Source organism: Myiozetetes cayanensis, unplaced genomic scaffold (genome assembly GCF_022539395.1).
Source record: "Myiozetetes cayanensis isolate MyiCay16 unplaced genomic scaffold, myiCay2020 scf13, whole genome shotgun sequence".
NCBI lineage: Eukaryota > Metazoa > Chordata > Aves > Passeriformes > Tyrannidae > Myiozetetes > Myiozetetes cayanensis.
In genome coordinates, this window is record NW_026086937.1 from 10,581,762 (window position 1) to 10,603,403 (window position 21,642).

Sequence of the window (21,642 nt, forward strand, 5' to 3'; positions counted from 1 at the left end):
GGTAACTGTTTGGCAAGGTGAGCGATGTGTAGAAAAAAGTAAGAAGAGCCAGAGGGAACTGCAGTGGGCTCTTACGAGGGGGAGCAAGGCTTCTCTGAAAGTGCCTTTGCTGCCACCTTGCATTGAAGACAGCTGTAAGAAACACCTAAGCCCCCTTTGAACTGGGAGGCTGAAGTAAGAGGAACACCATCCAGAACATACATGCATTCAGCCATGGCTTCAGTAGAAGAGGAATGAGTTGGCTTTCTCTGAGTATGAACAGTACAGAGCATGACTGCAAGGCCAGGCTGTTGACTGAGCTGGAACCTTGTCTGAGCAGCTGTCTGTGAAGAAGCAAGAGAAGGATAAGAGAAGTGAAGAGAGCCAGGAAAGGAGCTACTGCAGCACACTCAGAAGCACTGGAAACAGGGCTGCAAGAAGAAAATTTAAGTGGTTTTAATCTCAATGCTAAATGAGAGTGAACTGAAACTGGGAACGCACAAAACGCCCTTTGCTTCATCTTCCAGGTGCTCAGAGAAACTGAACTTTATAACTCCTTCACAGCAAAGATACCTATCCTATCTTCAGGGTATAATCTGACAGAATCAAAGCACTGGACTCTGAACTTTGGATAGCTGCATGTGTCAAAGTGATACACCACTAGTGATGTTCAAGCTTTGTTATGCAGCAGTAAAGCCACTGCTTCAGCCCCTGAGAGTAGACCAAGTCCTTTAAGAAAACAAAGAACAAACATCCTGCACCCCAAAATAGGTTTGGGAAATGTCCCCGAGAAAATAGGTGTCTCCTGCCTGCCTTGCCAAGGGAGCCATGCTGTTCCAGCAGTATAAAGGCCCATTCAACCCTGTGGCATGGACAGGAGGAAAGTTCCCTCCCTTTTCCAAGTTTCCAAGCAGACAGCAGCATAGCAAACAGGTCCTGTTTAATATTCTGCTACTGTTGCAATGAGGTTTGTGGAGAAACTGAGTGTCGCCGGTGCCAGAGCAGAGCCGCTCTCCACCCTGCGGGTGCAGACAGGACCCGAGCAGAGCCATCCTCTCCCCGCCTCCCGAGCACGGCTGCAGAGCGGGCACAGCACGGACTCGCCCTCTCTGCTGCTCGCCGGTGGCACAGCGTCTCGGTGCTGTGAGGAGGCCTCACCCCTGCGACCTGCTGCTGCCACTGCAGCCGCACCAGCACAGGAGGACGCACCTTCTCCATACACCCGCAGCGACACGGCATCGGGACAGCGGCACGGGAGGACATCCCTCATGTCTGGCCAGTGACACTGAGGAAGGGCAAGCTAAAAGAAGGGCTTCTCTCTTAGCAGCTCCTGAGAGCATCCACGGGGGCTGGCCTGCGCTTCTCTCCCACCCCCTCCCGGTGTTACTGCTGCTGAAACAGGATCGCTTCCAAACAGGGCTTTTCCTCCCATACCTGCAATTGTTCAGCAAGACACACTGGGAACGTTCCTTTTCTCCACCTGTACCGCAAGACCTGGGCTAGGAGCAATAGCTCTTCCTCCAGGGTGACTGTAGCAAGTCCACCACAGACTTTCAAATTCAGCTAGGACTGTGTGAACAGCTCTTCTACCCTCTCCCTCTACTTCACTGATTCCATCCCCTCTCCCTGAAACTGGACAGCGGGTGCTTCTTCACCAGCCTCATTTGTAGCAGGAACTTCTGACAGCATTTGCTGACGTGCATGGAAGCAAGGGATGGGTGAGCTATTTTATCTTGCCTTCCAACCCATTTGAACAGCAGCTATCCAAGAATATGACTCAAGCTCAAATGTTAACCTGTTCTCATTCTGCTTAGGGAATGACTGGAGGGGAGGAGAAGGAAAGAAGAGAGGAAGAGAGGGAAAGATATAGGGGAAAAGACAAAGTAGGATACAAAATGAGAAAAAAAAAGACTCAGAAGATCAGACCACAAAAAAACAATTTAAAATAATCTAAATTCAGCAGAGGGAAAGGTTTTTATATAGGCACCATTTGCACCAGCCCAGCTTTGGCTTATAGCCTAGGAGCTGTAAAACATAATAGATGTTTTCCTTTAACTGGAAAAAACAGTCGTTGGGGTTTTTTTTAAGCAATCTCCTCAGACAGAAGGATAAAGTGTTTAAACTATTCAAAGTGAGTAATTCAAACTACTGTTTCATAAGCCCTTGGCACTAGTTTAGCAAGTTTTAAAATTCTGGATGTCACCCCTTCCCTCTGAAAATTGATTAAAAGGGTGCATCAGAAACCAACCTCAGAACATTGACCTGACTGTGCTGTCACCAGTTTGAAATGCAAACAGAATTATGACTTAGACCAAAATATTTCTAATAAAAAACAACAAGGCCATATATCAACAAGCCTCAAACAACAGGAGGTTTCATTTGAAAAGTGAGATGCATCCTCTCCTGCCAAGTACTACAGTAGTAAGCCATGGGCTTAATACAACTTTGACTGCCTGTGAAGGGATCAGAGGTTCATCTGAGGGAAATTGGAGAAGCAATTAAAAGTAAAGCTCCTGTTGCACACAAATCTAACCTTGATTTATCCAGTAAACTGAACATCTACTGTGTGCCTGGAAGCAGAGCAGTAATGAAGCCTTGACTTGGGAAACCAAATATTGGCATGGACAGGCACACACAGATAAACCTTTTCTGCTCAGTGGATTGCACTGAAAATCACTCATGTTGGGACCACTTTGCAGTGGTGAGAGTGCTACTCACATACATAAGAATTGACACCATATCTCCAACTTCACTTATTCTCAGTTGTGACATAGGCTGTATCATCTTGCACTGTGCAAGCTGATGACACTTTTTGACCTTGTTTGAAAATCAAAGTTCACCTTTGTGTCTGTGGCCTTTCTGTTGCCTTTGGTGTAAGCAAACCACTACCTACAGTAAAAGTAAATTAAAAAAATAACTGTTTTAACACCCTCTTGGCTTTCTCTTATGTCACAGGTTCACTCAAAAACAATGAGCCTGTCAAAGAACCTCTGAATGTTTTATCTCATAAGGGATCAGCATCTCCAGCAAACTCTGATAAGACAACGTTAGATGAACTGTGGATCCAAAGGTAAGAAGGTTCCCACTCAGGGAATTCACTGTGCCTCCACTGAAAATTGCAGTCAGAGTGGTGTCAGAGCTGGAATGCTTGTCTGGGGAAGGACAGCTGGACAAACTGTAGCTCTGATCCCTGTCTTCTCACTGTGACTTGTGGTGCTGCTTTCAGTCTTAATGATACGTGTTGGTTAGTATTACTGTCACGGTATAAAGGGTCTTGTCAGTATGGTTTTGGAGAAGGCAAAAGAGGGAACAAGAAGACAGTAGGGAAGATGGGAAAAAGGGAATGTGATGCAGATTCATCCAGGGCTATAAGCAAAGTGGGCAGACTGCCTTAAGCAGCTTGTTAAGAGAATAAGGAGAGCCTGTGGGCATTTCCTTATGGAACATCCCAACATCAGGGTGATCCCATTCTTGGCCTTCATAGAGAGCTCTCCTGAAGCCTGTTATACAACCCCACGTAGAAAACAGGATTTTATAGCTGAAGAAGTAGCAACAAAGATGTTTTCTGAAGTATTCTGACTTTCTGTTTACTGTTTACTTTGAAGAACTGAGAAGCCACAGAGGCTTTCAGTGAAGGAGCCCTTTTTGGTTTAAATCCCTCAACAACCAATGTCCAGGAAAAGGCCCTGATCCCACAACCTCTAGAGGTACATACATCCCAAAAATCTACTCTCACCCCTGCTCTATTGCCACTGCAGCCAGCCAGAGAGAGGAGCAGCTAACTAGCCTTACATTTTCATGTATGACTGAGGTATTCTCCCAAACTCCCTCTCCAGCTCCTCACCTCTGGTGTGTACAGCTGTGAGACAGTCCCTGCTGGTACTGTAGATGAGGCTGGAAGCACTGGGCCCCTGTCCTCTAAGGGTGCATGCATCCTGCTGCACCTTCTGGTCCTGCTCAGTGACACCAGCTGTGTTGATGCAATGCCTAGTGCATTCCCAGGCACCTTTCCTTATGGAGAGGACTCCAGTAAAACAATTTTAGCCAAATGTCAAGTTGGATTTAAATAAATTAATTGCCTTGGCTAAAACTGATTGCCCTTTGGCCGTAAATTGAGCAGATGAAACTAGACAGCCACAGTCTGCTGTGATGTCAAACCCATCTGTCTTCCTCTCCTCGCGGCATAATCATCACGGTCAGTGTCTGGCATCCTGACACCGGCACTTAGGCAGCTCTGAAATGTGCAAATCCTCATTCTCCTTGGAGCTGGAAATGAGGAGCCTGTGCTGGGAGTCAGTTTTATCAAAGATGCTGCTGTGCAGAGCTTGACAGGTCAGTACAGGTTCTAAGTCATGTGTCTGCTGAAAGCAGGCGGTGCTGCTGAGCGGCGTCGATGGTCTCTTGAAATTGAGCACAGAGATTTGACAGAGAATGAGACCAGAGTTCCAGCTCAAACTCAACCCACGTCCTCTACCCTTCTCCAAAGATCAACTGTAATTTGTAACAGAACCACTAGAAATCTGCATTGGGGAAGCCTGCAGGGGCCTAAGAATGTTGCTATTTCTTACAGTAATCCCTATTATCTCCCTTCTATTGGAAAAAAAGGCCATTATGCGGATAAGACATCAAAAATATTATCACTGGTCTCAAGACATGCATTTAATCTCTCCCCAAAAGAATAAATCAGAAGAATAAAGCATTTTTCTGAAAGCAGAAGCTGGCAGTTCTGCAGAAGGGACAGTGCAGGCACCTATGACCAGCTCTGGAGAGTTCCATGGAGTTCTCAGGAATGAACCACCCCGAGGGCAGGTGGAGCATCAGTGCTGCATCTCTTCAGAGTCAGCAGCATCCCACAGCAACCATCTAAATGCTAGGGCTGGGCAGGCACAATCCCTTCTCCTTGCATGAAGATAACCAGCAGGTCTGATACAAACGGGTTCTTCACTGGCAGGGCTGTCACTTCACATATAGCCATGCTGCATAATTCAGGGCAGGAGGTAAACACAGCTGGGGAACGTAGTAAACAGCTCAGGAAAAGGAATTGTCATGTGCATTGTACTCAGAGGGGATACGGACTTTGATTCAAATCTGCGTGTCTTGCAAAGCTCTGAGAGTAGTGGAGTAATTCAGTGATCTCAGAACAATGATGTTTGAAAACGAGATGTCCTCAAACATTATTGCCGGTGTTCCAAAATCTGCCATGTGCCCTCCATAAGAGCATTTTTATGCTCAAGTGGCTTTTTCCCCATGACCTTTCCTGTGCCATCTCCAGCTCCCCCTGAACTCTCCTGAGTTCTCCACAACCCCAGGGTTCCCTCTCAGGCTTCCACACTGTACAAAAGATCCAAAGCCCCACCATGACGAGCTGCTTCCCAACACTAGACCTACCCTGAGCTCCCAGCACAGCTCTTGCTTTCCAGAGCAACCCGAGCCAAGGCCCTGGCAGGAACCGAACTCAACAAAAGGTGCTCTTGCCCACTGTGATCAGTCCTGCCAGCTCCCCAGTGGCAGCAGCTGTGCAGACTGAGATCACAGGGGGAAACATCCACCCAGAGTGTCCATCCACAACTACCAGCTGAAAGCAGCTCCCACAGAGACCAGAAAATTACTCACTGCAGACCCTAGAAAGGAGATTCACTGACCAGTGTCTACCTTATATTGCCAGCTAATAGGATGTTCACTTCTCTTCCTTTCTAGTACAATGCAGATACTTAGCATCATGACTGCATTATTTACCTAATATTTCCCACCGAGTCAGATTCCGAGAATGATATGTTTTTATTATGGGCCACTAGGTACATTGGAAGAGAAATTCAGTGTGAAATTTCACTTTGCAAAGCTCATGGAGAGATCATGGGGCTCCCAGTGCAGAGCAAACTATTCCTTTATGCTGCTTATGACACCTCCAATTCAGAGAAACAAGGGTCATCTAAAAATCATTGGATTGTGTTTGATCTGAGCTCAAAGAATGGAAGTACTAGAAGAGAGAATACAACTAGTCATCTTCAGCAGCAAGAGGGAGTCCAGTTTGTTTGAATTCATGCAAACACATATTAGAGAGGAGCAGTACACATGTGAAACAGCACAGCACTCTGAAAGGTGCTCGTGTGAGTGTGGGTTACCATCCCTTAGATCAGCACTCTTGGTCCTGGGCAGCAGAGGGCACTGCTTTTATAGCCTGATTTAACCAGAAAAGCAGGGGAAACCTTTGGAGAGGCTTGGAGCTGGATTGCAAAAGGCCTTAGAAACTCGTGCAGTTTCCTTCTACTTATGAAATATATTTCTTATAGTCAGTTCTTCTCTGTGCTGCCAGTGGTGCTTCAATATGCAAGTGGTGAAGTCAGCAATAGCTGGTGCAAACACCTCTTCACCAAGAGTAACTTTAAATTTTGTTGCTCTTCAACAACGTTTTGCTCTTTTAGAGGTAAATAAATACAGATTTTTTTTTCTATCCCTTTCTGTACAATCTGCACCTTAAAAAGTCTAAGGGCAACTGTATTTGCAGGGAGAAGTATTTTAAAAACTAGTAAATTTCCAGTAAAAATAGCCACTGTAGGTATTAAAATGTCATTATTGTCAATATCTCATATCTCACAGGATCAAACAGAATAGCAAGCAATAACATACACAGTTCTGATGAAGCATCCTTCCAGTCTGCCCCCCTATTGCACACAGTCCCTGCTTGCCAAGTTCTTGAGCTGGTCATGTTTTCATTACTGTGCAAGGTGTAGGCTTTGCCCTGCATGTCTCCCAATCTGATCTGCTTCAGCTGGACTCCTCAGCTCCTCAGTCAGTCTCTTTGTTTCACTCCTTCTCTGTCAGCTTCAACTTGTAATTCCCCACACAATTTCCTCAGCCTGCTATTTCTCAGGCACATTAGTCCTCTCTCTTCCCTGCTGCAGCTCATATCTCAGCGTCCTGTTGTTCTCCAGGCTCTTCACCCTTTGGCTGCTCATACAATCTTGGTATTCCACCCCTCCTCTGAGCTCCAATGCCAAGTTTTACAGCCTTTTCCAGCTCACCACTTCCTGAGGCCTCCAACTGTGCCTGAGTTCCTCTCTTCGTAGCAGTCTCCTGGTCCAGAAGTAGAGCTCTTCCTCCCCATGCTCAAGTCTTGCCCCTTCTGGTTTTCAGTCAAGTAGTTTTCTCATCATGCTGACTGGATCCAGCACAAGGATCACTGAGGATAGCACAGAAAGGTCTCTACTTGTATGTTTATGGATTTATTTGTAAATATTTATTTATACCTGAAGAGGCCTTCATTCACAGCACCTACAACTGGACCAGGCAGCTCTTACAGCTACAGTATCAGAAATGATCCTCTCAGTCCTCAGCAGAGGACATGTTCTCTCCATGGGCAGCAGCTCAGGGATTTTAGGTGCTAAAATCTAAGTCTGAAGCTTGTGTGGAATGCAGAGAGTGGAAAAGGGCCTATAATTCTATGGATTTTCTGAAGTCTGGCAAAAACGTGATCCTGGAAAGCCCCAAAATTTCAGCTTGCATATCAACAGAACCACATCTTCTGGAAGGACAGAACAACAAGTTTTCTGTTTTCCTTTTATAGAGATCCAGGAATATTTTCCAAAGTCTAATAAATTGTTAACTGCTTTTAATATATAAAAAATAACTTGTCTATGGCAAATGGTCAATAAGTAAAAACATAACCCTGATGATTATGAGCACCAAAAGGTTAGAAGCACCTAAAGGTAAGGATCTTATACATGAAATTTCTGAACATTTTTAGTTATTGGTAAGCCCCAGCAGATATAACTGAAGTACTTTGATGAGAACTTAAGGAGGTTCAGGAGAATAGATATCCCTTAGGATCTAAAAATACTAGGGATGAGGAGTTCTGCTTATCTACCATTAAAAAGTCATAAATCAGGAACAAAAACTGCACAGACACACCCATTGCCAAAATCACTGCTAAAAACCACACATGAACAGAGGGAACCTGAATGAACCTGAGCTATGAAAATATCCTTGACTAGGTATAACATTATTCAAATCTATTATTAACTTCACACTTCTCCATAAATTTGGTTAGTTCAGATTAAAGCAGTCCTTCTCACCTCATCTTGTGGCCTTTCTTGGTGTGAAACTCCCACTGACTAGAAGGGTTTGGGGAATTTTTCCTGAATAAGATTTGCTGGACTGCCTCTTCTCTTTTTAGTTTCTAGAAGAGAAGGTCTCATTTCTAAAAATTGCTATAAGAGAACATTTTAAAAATGCATTTCAATTTAATTTGAAAACAAGCTCTTTGTACAGCTTTATTCTAAGGATTGCTTTTGAGTTGAAATGCACATAATAAATCTTAATTCAAATGATTACTCATTTTTCAAAATTACTAGTGCCTGAAAATACAAACCAAGATTGGAAATTCATCCCCCAAGCATAACTTAAATGAGATAATGGTAATAAACTAATTATAAACTCACACCAATTATCACATCTTAACATAACCATGGACCAGGTCAGCCAACATTTAAAATCCTTTCCGACAGCAGTACAGCGAAGCTGGGAACAGTCTGCAAGCACACGAACCCCTTCTCTGCAGAACAGATGCAAGCTCAAACCCACTTCCCTTTGCCCACGGGGGGCTGAGCCACGGGGCTGCTCCGTGGCCATAGAGCATGGCCGGCAGGGAGCATTTCCAGTGCCTGTGTGCTTCGGGACCCTGAGGATTCCAGAGACTGAACTGCCATTTGGTCTGTTGGGGCACTGCGGGACTTCTGTCACCAACAAGAGCACAGGGCACGCAGCATTGCTTGTGCAGTGCCGGGGTAGAGTTTTCAACCAGTTGCTTCATTGTTCTAATAGTCAGATTCTTTCCTTCCCCGTACGACTGGACAGGGAATTTTAGGATGAATTAAAGGGATTTTGGTGAGAAAATTGGTTTGTCATCAGGAGATTGTACTGATTTGATAACTGGGGGAAAGCTTTTTAGGCTCGGCATCGAATTCTTTATTCTGACAGTGAGAAAAAAAAAAACCTCCTCCAAACTCCTACCCGATGGTTAAGATTAGGTGGAGTAGGAACTTCTCCAGGGCTGAGTCTGCTGTTCCACAGCAGTGTAAACAGATCCCAGGTGGCAGTGCCACAGTCCTGCCATCCATCTGCACGTCTGCCACCTCTGCTGTGCTGGCATTCGCTTTGGGCTCACCCTGTAGTGACACCATACACACAAAGCTGGTTCTACCAAAAAAAATGAATCATCTTCCATGAGTTTAGTTGCCCAAACCTGTTCACTGAGAACAAGACAAACTTGGGTGAGTGCTGGCATAATAGCAGAGGTAGAAATCTGCCTCAGGGGGTCAAGTGAGAAGTGGAATTGAGCAGCTAGGTCAGCTTAAACTGCACACAAAGTCCTAGCAGCTGTGGAACTAAGGAGGAAGAAAGGGGCAGTTCTGTTGGAGCTACTCCAAATAAATAGTTCCTTATTGACTGATTTCAAGTGGTATTTGGTGAATTAGCATTTGCCAGGTTGAAGCACCTTTCCCAGCGACCAGAGAAAGCAGAGCAGCTGCAGGAAGAGAGACTGACCTGCCCTGGAACAGGCATGTGGGATGTGAGGGAATGACACAGCCGTGACTGTGACCTGGATCCTCCACGACCAATATCCCAGTCACCAGGCCACTGTGACAGAATCACTTGATTGCCTGCCTTTAGTTTGCATGACAAACTTTAAGAGCTTTGTTTTGTCTCCAAACAGAAAAGCACGATTTAGAAAACCCCAGGACATTTTGTAGGACAAAAATATCTCCATCTTGCTAAATATCACTTTTTATTCCAGTCCCAAGAGCCCTGGGAACACTCTGTCACTTCACTTGAGAGAAAAAGTATTTCTCACGCATTTGTTCTGTTTATGGACATCCTCTGCATGTCAACATAAAGTACAAGAATAAAGCTGGAAAGGAAGAAAGAACAACATCTTTGAAAGACTAAATTGCAATTAAGAAAGGAAAAAGTCCTAAAGGAAGGAAGAGTAGAGTACTGGTCATTGCTACGCAGTGGAAGAGCTCTCTCAGACAGGAACATACAAGCTGCGGCCTCCCATGGCCACAGGGGGCATTTCACTCGCAGTTGGTGTTCTCACCTCTTCAGAGCTTCCGATGTTTTTATTATCATTAGTACTTCCAGTGATATTTTCAGATTTTTATCTTGGACCAAAAGTGATATTATGTTGGAAAAAAAAAAGAAGGAAAGGGAAGACAGGCAGGATCAAATTACAAGACAGTTATAGGACCATGAAAAGATGCTTTCTATTTCTGCAAGTTTTTCACAGCATGACCCAGACTTTCTCTAAAAAGAAATTTCAATTTGCAACAGATTTAACCTTGGGAGTAAAGCAATGTGAGGGGTTAGAATCTGTTAAACTCTTAAAGCATACTTCTGAAAGAATTTTTTTTTTCTTAGTAAATACACTCAAAAGTATATTCAGATATATATTCATCCTAGCAGTGTCAGTAAGAGCTTATGCACTGTTTTCCTTTTGCATATGAGAAAGAACTCCCCACTGCTCTTGGCCCTTCCCTTTAGAAAACAGTAAACAGCATATCTGGTTTTCCAGATTTCAGGATAACTAAAGATCACTTCTTTTCTAAGAAAGCAGCTTTTTAGCATCCCACCCACTCACTAAAACCCTTGACAATATTCTTGCCCTGGCAGCAAGCCACCAAAACATCAGTCGTTAGGCAGAGTCTCTGGCGCTTTATCCCTTCCACAAGGTTTTAGCCGCCCCCTCGCTCACCTCTCTCCCTAAACCCCTAATCCCCAGTGTTTAATGGCTGATAACCCACTTTCATCCCGTATTGACCATCTACGCAGTGACAATCTCAGCCTCAGCTCTCAGGCTCTCCTCCTTCTCTCTAAGCCCAAAGCAGGCTCCAGCTCTCCCCCTCACCCTGGTATTTCCTTTCGGTTGTCTGGTGCTTCCAACCTCCTGCTCCAGAACTGGACATGAACTAGACTCACTCACAGCCTTCTCTGAGCCTTCAATGACATTTCCAGCTGTTTTTCTTTCACCTTCTGCTTCTCAATGACCTAATGACTGAGCTCTCCAGTGTGCCAGATCTAGATCTAGTTCACATAAGCTGAAGGACTTTTTCTGGACATACCATCATGTACTGATTAGAAGCTATCCTGGCATATGATTTAGCAAAACCAATATAAAAATGTTAAAAAGGAAACCATTTTACACATACAGACCAATACACAGATTTGATGCTGTTACATAAATTACCTTACCATGTACAGAAAATCACGGTTATTTATGAAACAGGGAGAAAGCTCTGAGTACAAGGAATAGCTGAGCGCTTTCCCACTGTTAACTCCTCAGTCGCAATGTGGTGCAGACGACGTTTTTTTACTGAGGGTTATTAACGTGTAGGGAAGAGCTGCACCCAACCTGTCCACAAGCACTCCAACTGATCCGAGGGTGTAACCGTACTCTGGAGCTCAAGAGGAGTTATCCCCGAGGCGGAAAAACAATTACCTGAACGAAGACAGATATAGATCATTGAGTACCGAGATACTTACTGCCTAAACGAGGCAATATATCCTTATGGAAGTAGCGACGCTAAGGAAAGAGAGACGGGAGAAATGAGCGAGCGGGTGCGAAGCCCCGCTGGAGGAGGAGAGGCGGATAGCGGCCAATCCTGTGGGGTAATCAGGGGTGCACTTCCCGGCAGGAGGGATTAGGCTGAGTTTCCCAGTTACGTTCCTCCATCTCAGGGTTTCGCCCCTGGAGAAGAAATGCACCATATGCACCAGATCTGGAAGCAGTTCAGGAGAGCCCCCCTCTCCCACCCCTTTTTCTCCCTCAAAGCCGGCACCAGGTGCACATAGGCAGAGAGGTGCAGGGGATGGGGGGCAGCGCTGCGCCCCGGGGCTGAGGGAGGACAGGTCAGTGCCAGGGCAGGACCCTCACCCGCTGTGGGGTGGCCGTGCATGGAGAAAAAGGGCTGGGGCCGGTGCATGGGGTGGGAAGGGGTGTGTGGGTGCTCTCTGGGGGAGGGTGCCTTGCTGGGGAGGAAGGGAGGGGATGGAAAAGGGGCTTCCCTCCATCTGAGGAAGCAGCCTCTCTGCAGGAGCGCAGGGGGGATGGAGGTAGGGGTGCCTGTGAAGGTGTGTGTGTGGGGGGCCCTGGGGCAGGTATTGCTGCCTTTTGGGGGGGGGGCCCTGGGGAGGAGGGAGTCATCCTCCCGGCGGAGGAGGGACCTGTGCTGGAGCGCTGGAGGGGAGCCGGGGGGCTGAGGAGGTCTCTCCGGGCAGGGGTGCCGGGCCCGGGCTGGGGGCTCTGAGAGGGGAGCAACGGCACGTGAGGGGTCTGTGGGGGCTCGGAAAAGATTTTGGAGGGGCTGAAAGGGTCTGCAGAGGGGGCTCTGAGAAGCTGTGGGGGAACTCTGGGGTCAGGTGGGCGCTCAGAGGGCTGAGTTTGAGGGGCTCTGAGGGAGCGGGGCTGGGAACTCTGCCGGACTCAGAGGGGTCTCGGGAGGGATTTGGGGAAGGCTGAGGGAGCTCCGCTGGGATTTGGCAGAGCTCCGTGGAGCCTCAGAGGAAATCTGGGAACGAGGAGAGGGGCTGCAAGGGGCTAGGAGGGCTCTGAGGGGTTTGCGGGAGCCCGAGAGGAGAGTCTGAGGGGAGTTTGAGGGGGTCTCTGTGAGGAAAATCTGTGGGGAGGCTCTGAGGGGGGGTCTGAGGGGAGGCTCTGAGGGAGCTGTGTGGGGGTTTTGGCGGGAGAGCCAGAGGGGGTCGCTGAAGAGGTTTCGGAAGGCTCTGAGGGGATTTTGGTGGAGAGCCCCTGTGGATGCCTGACGGGGAGTGTGAGGGGAGGCTCTGAGGGGATTTGAGGGGGCTCTCTAGAGATTTTGGGGGAAAGCCATGGTGACGCCTGGGGGGGGGGGGCATCTGAGAAGAAGCTCTGAGGGGAGAGGGGAGGCTCGGAGGGGGCTTGAGGGCAGAGCGTCTCGGGTGGGGGGCGTCTAAGGAGAGGCTCTGAGGGGGTTCCGGGGTTCAAAGGGTCTCGGGGGGCTGCGGGGGTGCCCTGGGGGCGGCCACAATTCCCCTCTCCCTCCCGCGCAGGCTGCTGCCTTCCTACCCCCGTTACCGTGGCAACCGCCCGGACTCCCCCAGCCCCGCGCCGCTGCCGCCGCCGCCAGAGCTGCTGGGCAGCCGCCTGCCGCCGCCGGCCATGGAGCTGCTGGCCGCGGCCCTGAGCGCCGCCTGCGCCCTCGACCAGGACGGCTCGGCGGGACAGCCCGGCAGGTGAGGGGGGGCTGAGGGCGGGGGAGCGAAGGGCGCGGGCGGGCGGAGGGACCGCTGTCCCGCCGCCTTCCCGCCACGGCTCTGAGGGATCCCGTCCGCCTCCCGCAGGACTCCCCCCGCCGCCGCTGAGGAGACCCCCGCCGGCACCGCCGAGCCGCCGCCCGCACACCCCATGACGGCCGACTCGTGGAGGAACCTCATCGAGCACATCGGTAAGGAGCCGTGCCGGGGGGAGCCGGGCGGGTTGTCCGGACGCCGCTGCGCCCTCACACAACTTCGCCGCTCGTCCCGCTCCCGCCCCGCCGGCGGCGCAGCAGCCCCGAGGGGTGCCCTCCGCCCGGCCGGCCGCCTCTCCCTGAGCTCCCAACCCCACACCTGAGCCCCCAAAGCAGACCTGAACCCACGCGGTGTGCGGCCGGGGGGCCTCGGGCGCGGCTGTGCTGCGGGACCCCAGCTCCCTGTCCGTGCTGGGAACATCCGAGCTGTCGGTGTAAAACATCGTTGTCGTGGCCTTTTGCCGTCTTTCGGGGCATCAGGTTTGTGGGCTGCCTGGCAGGAGATTAATGCAGTTGCTGAGCAGCCTGACTCCCGTTCATAAACAACGATTACTTCTTGTAATTGCGAAGCAATTAATCATTCAGGCTACCGCAGACTTTCTGGTAAAATATTATTTTGTGTACTCAGAAGACGTAAGACTAAAGTATTGTGCCCCTCGTCCTTTCGGACGTTAGTTGTATACATGGGGTTCGCATCTATTCGATGTAACAGCCACTGGCATAGCACTTGCAAGAGAGGAGTAAATGATTTTATCATTTGTGGTCTCTAAAAAGACAGAGTTGAGGTTATCTGGGTGGTTTTGGAGGAGAGGACTCTCACGCTTTTGCTCTTGTGGTTTGTTTATTTTTTTTTTTTAAATTATTATTATTATTAAATTTTGTGGCATGCAGAGAGGACCTTCACAGCTTGTTTCTTTTATTTCCCAAATCAGAATTGTGACTTTCCTCAGAGGGATTTTGGCAATGGTAAAGTAAAACCCCATCCCGGGACAGGTTTTGTGGTGGGAAAAGAGAAGCTTTGTTTTTAAACAATTCTGCTCAGTTCCAGGAAATGAAACAAACACACTTTAATCTAGAGGGCAGGAATGCAGCACTTAGCATGGGAAAATCGGGGAGATAACTCTCAGGAGCAGCAAAGCAAACCTCCCTGGCACAAACGAGGAGGCTTCTCACTCTGTTTGGTGTCTTTGCTGTTTGCTGTCAGGCTGTGGCAGGCAAGGCTGGTTCTTGCTGTGCCTGATGCCGCTGGGACAGTGCTGGGGAAGGAGGCTGGTGTGAACGCAGCAGCTTGCCAGCGTCTGTCAGAAAAACCAGATGAGTTTGGGGCCTTCTGGAGGAAAGTGGTGAACAATGTGCATGAGTGTTACCAGATCTGTTACCTGCTTTTGGCTGTGTAGGTACTAATCTCCCAAGGGAGATGTGTCAGAACGCTGTCAGTTTACTGGGATTGTGCAGCTAAGAGGTGAGATAAAAATACTAAAGCCAGCAGGATTTCACAGCAACCTAGTTGCTATATTCATGTATATTTTTGTGTGCTGTGTGTCAGAGAGAAGGTGTGCAAAAGCTCTGCACACATCAGTGTAGCTGCAAGTAGGTCTGTTTTGACCCTGATGGAGGAGGCAGCGTTTTGACAACCAGGGATGCAACGCTTGTCCCCAAAAGAGATGTTACATCAAATGGCTGGAGCACACCCACTCCCTTCCCTCCCTCCTGCATTTGAGGCGTTAGTGGACTTTTTGCCTGAAACTGGAGCAGAGAATTTCAGAGAAAACGTCTCTTGGCCTCCTGAGATTTTACATAGCTTTCGATGTAATAACGTTTACTTTAAGAGCGCTGCTAACTCTCTAAGGCAAGGATTTCCACAATTAGTAACTAGTTTTTCAATTACCCTCCCAGGTTTTGAGAGAGCTGGGAAGGGAGACTGTGACAGCAAAATTAGATGGAATAAACATCTAAGGGAAAAGTCTGTTATGTAGTATACAAACTATGTAAACACGCCTTAGGAAGATCAACCTTAAACACTAAAGTCAATAATTAACACCAAACTCATGGTCTGACCGCAGGGGTTAACCTTTAGCCAGGTCACGGTAAGGACAGTCGGGACAATACGGAATGAAGGGAGCTAGTACAGGTCTCTGACATTTTGTACTTGTTCATTTGCTAAATCTAAGCATTTACTAAATCATTATATCCTCTGAGTCACATTCAACAGCTTCTTTCTACACATTCAGTCAGTTCCCAGATGTATTGTTCTCCTCTCAACATGTCAAGACCCTGTTCCCTGCCCTTGAATCTGTGCATGTTACCTGTCCTGTGCTGTGACCATCTCCTGCTCTGTCTGGATGAGGCTTTGGCATAGCTTCTCTTGTTCTCTCTCATCTAAGTCACTTCTCTGCCCATTGTAACCTCTTTACTGACATATGGATAGACCTTTCAGCCCAAGAAAGTGGGAATGTCTCTTATCCTTGCTAGCACAGCCTTCTGTGTTTCTTCCTACGCTTCTGCCTGAAACATCTACCTACCTGCCTTTTGTCTTTCTTCTGGTACCACCTTTCTGCTTTCTGTCCATATTGCTGTCTGTGGTAGAGCTTCAGCCAGTCTCTCTCTATTTCCCTCCTTAAAATGACCTACCTTGCTGCCATTTCTGGGTGAGTTCCCGTCAGTCAGATCTCTCCATGTCTATACTTGCCTTTGCCTGCCACTGATGGCTCCATAGGTCTTATCTCTTGGGCAGTCACGGAACCTGGAAACAAAATCAAGTTTCATTATCTGCATTTCATTTCCTTAAAAGCAAGGGGAAAATGGTCTTGAGGACCTTCTTTAAAGAGCTGCTCTCCAGATCTGCACAAGGGGCCCTAAATCCCCCTTACACAAAATATCCTCTGACTTGCAAGGCAGACCCACCAGCACAACATGGCTGTACAGTCAACACTGCAATATAAGTATCTCCAATATGAGTATTTTACTTCAGTTTCCCAGCATATTTTCCCTCGAGTGGAGCACTGCCCATGCTCCTGCAGGGTGTTACTGCCCAGCCTGTCCTGCTCTCTGTGGGGCAGGAGGACCCAGTGCTGTGCTGCCCCAGAGCCCTGAGCACAGGCTGAGCCTGCAGATCAGTTCCACTGAAAGCAGCTCCCATTTAACAGGCTCTCCACTCTTTCCTGAAGGAGCCTGTCCACCCTGCTACATCCTCAGCACCCTCCCTGATGCTGAAGAAGAGGCAGCGATGCTTAAGAAAGCCATATAAGCCTCGTTGACGCAGAGAGAAATTACATAAGTAGCAGCAGCGTGCAAAACTTCAGGGGAAGTCTCCTCTGCTCAGCATTGTGTAGGAAGCTACCAGAAGACTGTATGGTTTCCTAGGCACAGCTCCCCTTATTGCTATTTTAATCCAGTGTTGAACATCTTTCCAGGAAGAACAGATAACAGGATACACTCGCAGACTGCAGCAACGCTGTCCTTGTGTCTGTGCTTTTCCTCAGCATATTTCCCATACAGCTTCAGCAGTGACTGGTACAGAGCCTCCTGGAAATGGGGCCAGAGTTTTAATAGGCAGCACCATCTACATTTCTGCCCTCCCTAGACAAACTCCTGACCCCATTGTCTCTCACCTTATTACACACAAAATTTGCTTCCGAGATCAAGTATTGTGAGTGCCTGTGACCAGATAAATTTTAACCCCTAGAGATTCAGGCAAAATAAATTATGTAGGGTGCTCTTTTTAACAGCAAAGGCTTTTCTTTTTGTTCATTCATGTTACACTTTTCAATTCAAGCATAAACTAAAGGAGATAATGTTATTGTGCTTCTTCAGTTTCAGTAAGGGAGGGGAGTGACTCAAAGCATATCCATGTTTTCTTGTCCCTACATATCTTCTAAATTACATTTTGTATTCAAGCAATTAAAATTCTGGGTCCTACAGGTGGTTCAGAAAGAGAAATGGGACAGATCAAAAGCCCTTAGAGAGGCAAAGGTTGTTCTAAAGATGGCCAAGGAATTTCAGGATTCCTACCTTTTTCATGCTGTCAGTTGAAATCAGGGGTGGGGGCAAATTTAAATTTGCCATTTCATCTGCTCCAGAAGTTAGTAATTGAAACTCAGAAGCCCTCTCCTGTGATTGATGTGCTGCCAGCTGGTGTCAATTCAGAGCCTGGTTCTTAGTGATGTAACATTCAGGTACCTTTTGAATGTTAATTTTGTATCTTCGATCATCATAGAAACTGAAAAGGAAAACAGAGATATTAAGCAACATGTCCAAGACTAACCACAAAGTCAATACCAAAACAAACTAGTAACTGTAGCTTCTTGTCCTAAAGCTTCACCTGCCTTAACAGCAGCTCAGTGTTTCCTCCTTAAGGATTTTCATTGCCATCAAATTGCTCCTTTAAAATAGTTTCAATGTAGGCAGTATTACTTTCCCAGACACACATTTAAACATACATATCAACCTATATAACTTGTAACATAGTAATATAAGAGAAAATCAATGTTTAAAAGCCATTTAAAAGCCTGGCCAATGGTGAACCGCTTCTTTTAGGTCTTCTGATTGATCGTGGATTCCTCTGACTGTTACTAAATGTTTTGTAAAGCAGATTGTTGACAACCCTGTAGGTTCAGGAATGGCCTTCCATTTATGGTTTCCACTTCTGGCTGAAATAGGAATGCCATAATTGGCTTTTTGCTCGCACGGAAGGGGTCTCTCTCACCTCTGCTGAGGTGAACCAGCACAAAGCAACTGTCCTTTCCCACAAGACTTCTCTACTCTCTTGTTCAGCTGTCACCCCTCACACCTGTTATGTTCCCTCCTAGGGCTCTTGTACCAGGAATATCGAGATAAATCTACACGCGAGGAGATTGAAACCAGGCGACTGCAGGATTCACAGACAAACCCTGAGGAGACTTCACCCAGTGAGGAAACCCCATCTGAAGCAGAGCCTACAAGTACAACCGAAAACAAAGCTCCACCACAAATCAGTTTGCTGAGGAATTCCAACTCCAGGTTCAACTTATGGCAGGATCTTCCCGAGATCCGGAACAGCGGTGTCCTCAGCATCCTCCAGCCAGATGAGATCAAGCTGCAGGAGGTAATGAGGGAAGGCGGAGTGCTTCTTAACTGCATTGCTGCTTTAAAAAGTGAGAGGGAATTAGGGCAGATTATCAAGATTTAAAAACTAAAAGCTTCACAGCAGTCACAGACAAGCCTTACTCTACTGACTATTTTCTGTGTTGCACTGGTTAGCACCACTCACTCTTTTTTGAAACTACAGGTGTTGTTCTATATGTTCTGTTGCTGCTGGACATTTATGTAGCAAAAAGAACTTTTCCCTTTTCTGATTCAGCTTTAGGAACAATTTACAAAAGAAGAGGGATAATGAGGAGGTTTTTACAGTAGAGCTTTTGGTTCCAGTGCACATTAATCCTCTTCTGAAGTTGCTAGCAGGATACATACTTTCCACTAGAAATCTTAGAAGGATTCAACTGTAAGGTTTTGAATATGATGACATTAATAGAAAGAGAAGAGATGGAGATTGATAAACTTCCTCATATTTCATTGTTGTTACTTGGAGCCTACTGCAAAACAGGAAAAAATAATGACAGGTATATCTGTGTTTTAGCCATACAGTGCAGTGACATCACTGCCTTAGAGTCACACGCTGTTGACTTACAGGGCTGCGTCAGACAGTGAAAGGAGTGGGTGGGGGTAGCTGCCACAAGTAATGAAAACATCAATCGCACAGCAATTTACAACTGGTTGCTATTTTGGGGAGTGTGGGGAGCCTGAGTGCTCTCTATCAATGCATAGCACTGCATTTAGAGCAGATGACGAGCCTTGTTTAGTGTGTGATGTGCATTGTAATACGAGCAATGGGCCTTCAGAGACTCCCTCCTTTGAGTCCCACCATACTCCTGCACCAGCATTGCTTCTGCTGAGGGGGTTGTGGCAGTGTGTCTGTTTGTCTCTGGCTTGTGAGACTGTACCCAAGGTATTGAAGAACATCCCAGGGTGTGAGCAGTTCCCCCTAAGTTTACCTGGACCTGCACAGTCAGCACTCATGAACTGCTTGTGCACACAGTGCTGGTGCTGGCCGTGGCACTGCGAGGCTCACCCTGTGCCCCAGGGGTGTGAAGGGCAGGGCTGTGCCACTCACACCCTTAGTGCAATGGACCCATGTTTTTACACAGTACCTGGGGCTGGCAAGCACAGGCTGTTGGTGAGTCAGGGTTAGGGCTGAAGGTGACTGAAATGATTTGTTGTTTTTCCATGTTCTTCTTCTACACTGATTATTTCCATATCAGATTTGTTCTGTTTACCTGGCAAAACATGATACTTCCAAGTGCCAGCATTACAAACACAATCTGGCATCTGAAAAATTACAAGCTTTTCCTTTTATTTTGCTTCAAAACGAAGAGTTTTTTACAGAGAAATATTTGCTTGAAAGTGTGCATTATAGATTTCAAAGCCTGCCATTTCTGTTAAGTTACATTCATTACCTGTAGGTGTTTTAAGGAAAAAAATCTCTGTGCTGCTAAATCCTAACATTAAGTGTGCTCAATTTTCTTCCCTCTGCTTAAATAAAAAGAGAAATAAAGCAGATGGAGAATGGGACAGTGTTGCCTTAAAGAAGTGTTGTGCTTTCTCCAGTGTTAGTTTATCACAGCTGAAATTTTCTTCCTGTTTGTTCTGGGATTAGCACAGTAAGAGATTATAATATTGCTCAAAGCCAGAAAGCTGTGAAATTGGCTGAACATTGAAGAGAAGTGGAGAATTTGCTCTGTGAGGAGAGTCAAGGACAGAAAACAAGGAGGGCTGGAGGAATCACTGAGGCAATTGAGGAGATGATGTTGGATCCAGCCTTGCTCCTGCAGTGCTGGAACCCTGCTCAAGCTGGATGTGAGCTGGGAGTGTGAGCTGTACACAAGGGCTTGATTTAGTGAATGTAAAATGTCCAGCTTCATGAAGGAGAATTGGAGACATTTTCCTGAAGTACAGGAAAGCAGAAATTATGGAGTTAACATCAAAAATTGTACCTATCTGACCTATTTTATCTTCAAAGCTGCGGTAAACGCAGGGTCTAGAAGAGCTTCAGTCAGGGGAGATAGATCAAAAGTATTACTTAGACCACAGGAATGCAAGGTACAAAACGACACAGGTGTTTTTTCAAGCATCAAAACAAGAAACTTGACTGGAAGAAACTTGACTGGAAGACCAATGAATGCTTGAAAAGTGTCATGGAAGGCAATTAGTTATTGTCCCCATTGGAACAAATGAGCCAGAAAATGGGAGTTTCAGGAAGAAAAAAAACCAAACCAACCAAAAAAAATCCCAAACCCAACCACTCCCAAATCCACATCCACATTTCAGCAAGTTCAGAAACAAAAATAGAAAGATATCTTTTGTAAAAAGACATGAAACAACAACTGGAAGTACCCCAGAAAAATGTGGCTGCAAATGCAGAAAAATCCATGGTTCAGACCACAAAGGTCAAGGAAATACAAAAATTATGTGCTACTGCAATCATTATCAGAAGCAACTAAGTCATTGATAGGGTAGTTTTAATTACCCAGATGTGTGTTGAGTAAAGCATGAATCACCAAGGGCTTTCTTCTAACTCCCTAGAAGATGTAATGATGCAAGAAGAACAAGCCAAAGGAAATGCTCTGGGTTCTGACACGGAGTCAGAGTGGAAGGGATGACAGACACATGTGTGTAGCAGGAGGAAGAAATGCCTGGAGAGAACACACTCCCTGTGTTACGTGGGATTTCCATTACAACAAACTCTGTCCCCAAGGCACTAGGCTCTGAAGAGACAGTGATCCAGAGAAATTAAATTTAATCAGTGAAAATTCTTTCAGCACAATCCTAAATAAAATACTGGTATGGCCTTTTTGTGGAGCAGCTCTCCTTCCTACTTCAGTTCTCTCCTTTTTGGTCTGTCCTTGTTTTATTTACTGTATAGTTTCTTCATTTTGACCTTTCCTGCTTGTTAACTGTATTATGTTATGGTTGGACTCCATCTTAGAGGCCTTTTCCAACCTGAGCAGTTCTATGATTTTCCTACACCCTGTTTATCTTCTGTGTTTAAGGAGATTTGGAGCTGAGTGAAACTCACCCAAAACATTCTCAGTCTTTGAACTGAACCACTTTTGCTGAGATGTATGAGCTTTGATAAACGTTTTTGTCAGGTATTATTTGGATTCAGGTCACTTTGGTGGTAGAAGAAGGGGCTGAGACAGACTAGTCTGCACCCATAGTGTGAATTTAGGTGACAAAGCTGCTGCTCTGGAAATATTCTTTGCTTGAGCAAAAGTTGTGTGCACTGGTGGCATGGCCTGTGTGGAAG

At 46.6% G+C, this 21,642-nt stretch overlaps 2 protein-coding genes across 8 annotated transcripts in view; one reads left to right on the forward strand and one right to left on the reverse strand.

The window, feature by feature from the left end:
- Window positions 1–11,658, reverse strand: part of NEU2 (neuraminidase 2) — a 37,060-nt gene extending 25,402 nt beyond the window's left edge. The window contains exon 1 of one of the 2 annotated variants that reach the window (XM_050308556.1): window positions 11,518–11,658. Coding sequence is in view for 1 of the 2 variants with exons in the window: in XM_050308555.1 (XP_050164512.1) it covers window positions 8,052–8,056 (5 nt within the window). In the remaining variant the exon portion in view is untranslated. Of the gene's footprint in view, window positions 1–8,051; window positions 8,070–11,517 lie in introns of those variants that run through there. The other variant, XM_050308555.1, reaches the window with a different exon arrangement.
- NGEF (neuronal guanine nucleotide exchange factor) overlaps window positions 1–21,642 on the forward strand; it is a 50,186-nt gene that overhangs the window by 11,697 nt on the left and 16,847 nt on the right. Inside the window, exons 1-5 of one of the 6 annotated variants that reach the window (XM_050308551.1) lie at window positions 1,233–1,697; window positions 2,935–3,049; window positions 13,063–13,245; window positions 13,354–13,457; window positions 18,110–18,384. In XM_050308551.1, coding sequence (XP_050164508.1) covers window positions 1,694–1,697; window positions 2,935–3,049; window positions 13,063–13,245; window positions 13,354–13,457; window positions 18,110–18,384 — 681 coding nt within the window. In that variant the 5' untranslated portion in view covers window positions 1,233–1,693. Of the gene's footprint in view, window positions 1–1,232; window positions 1,698–2,934; window positions 3,050–11,495; window positions 11,644–11,743; window positions 11,884–13,062; window positions 13,246–13,353; window positions 13,458–18,109; window positions 18,385–21,642 lie in introns of those variants that run through there. The other 5 variants (XM_050308549.1, XM_050308552.1, XM_050308553.1 and 2 more) reach the window with 5 other exon arrangements.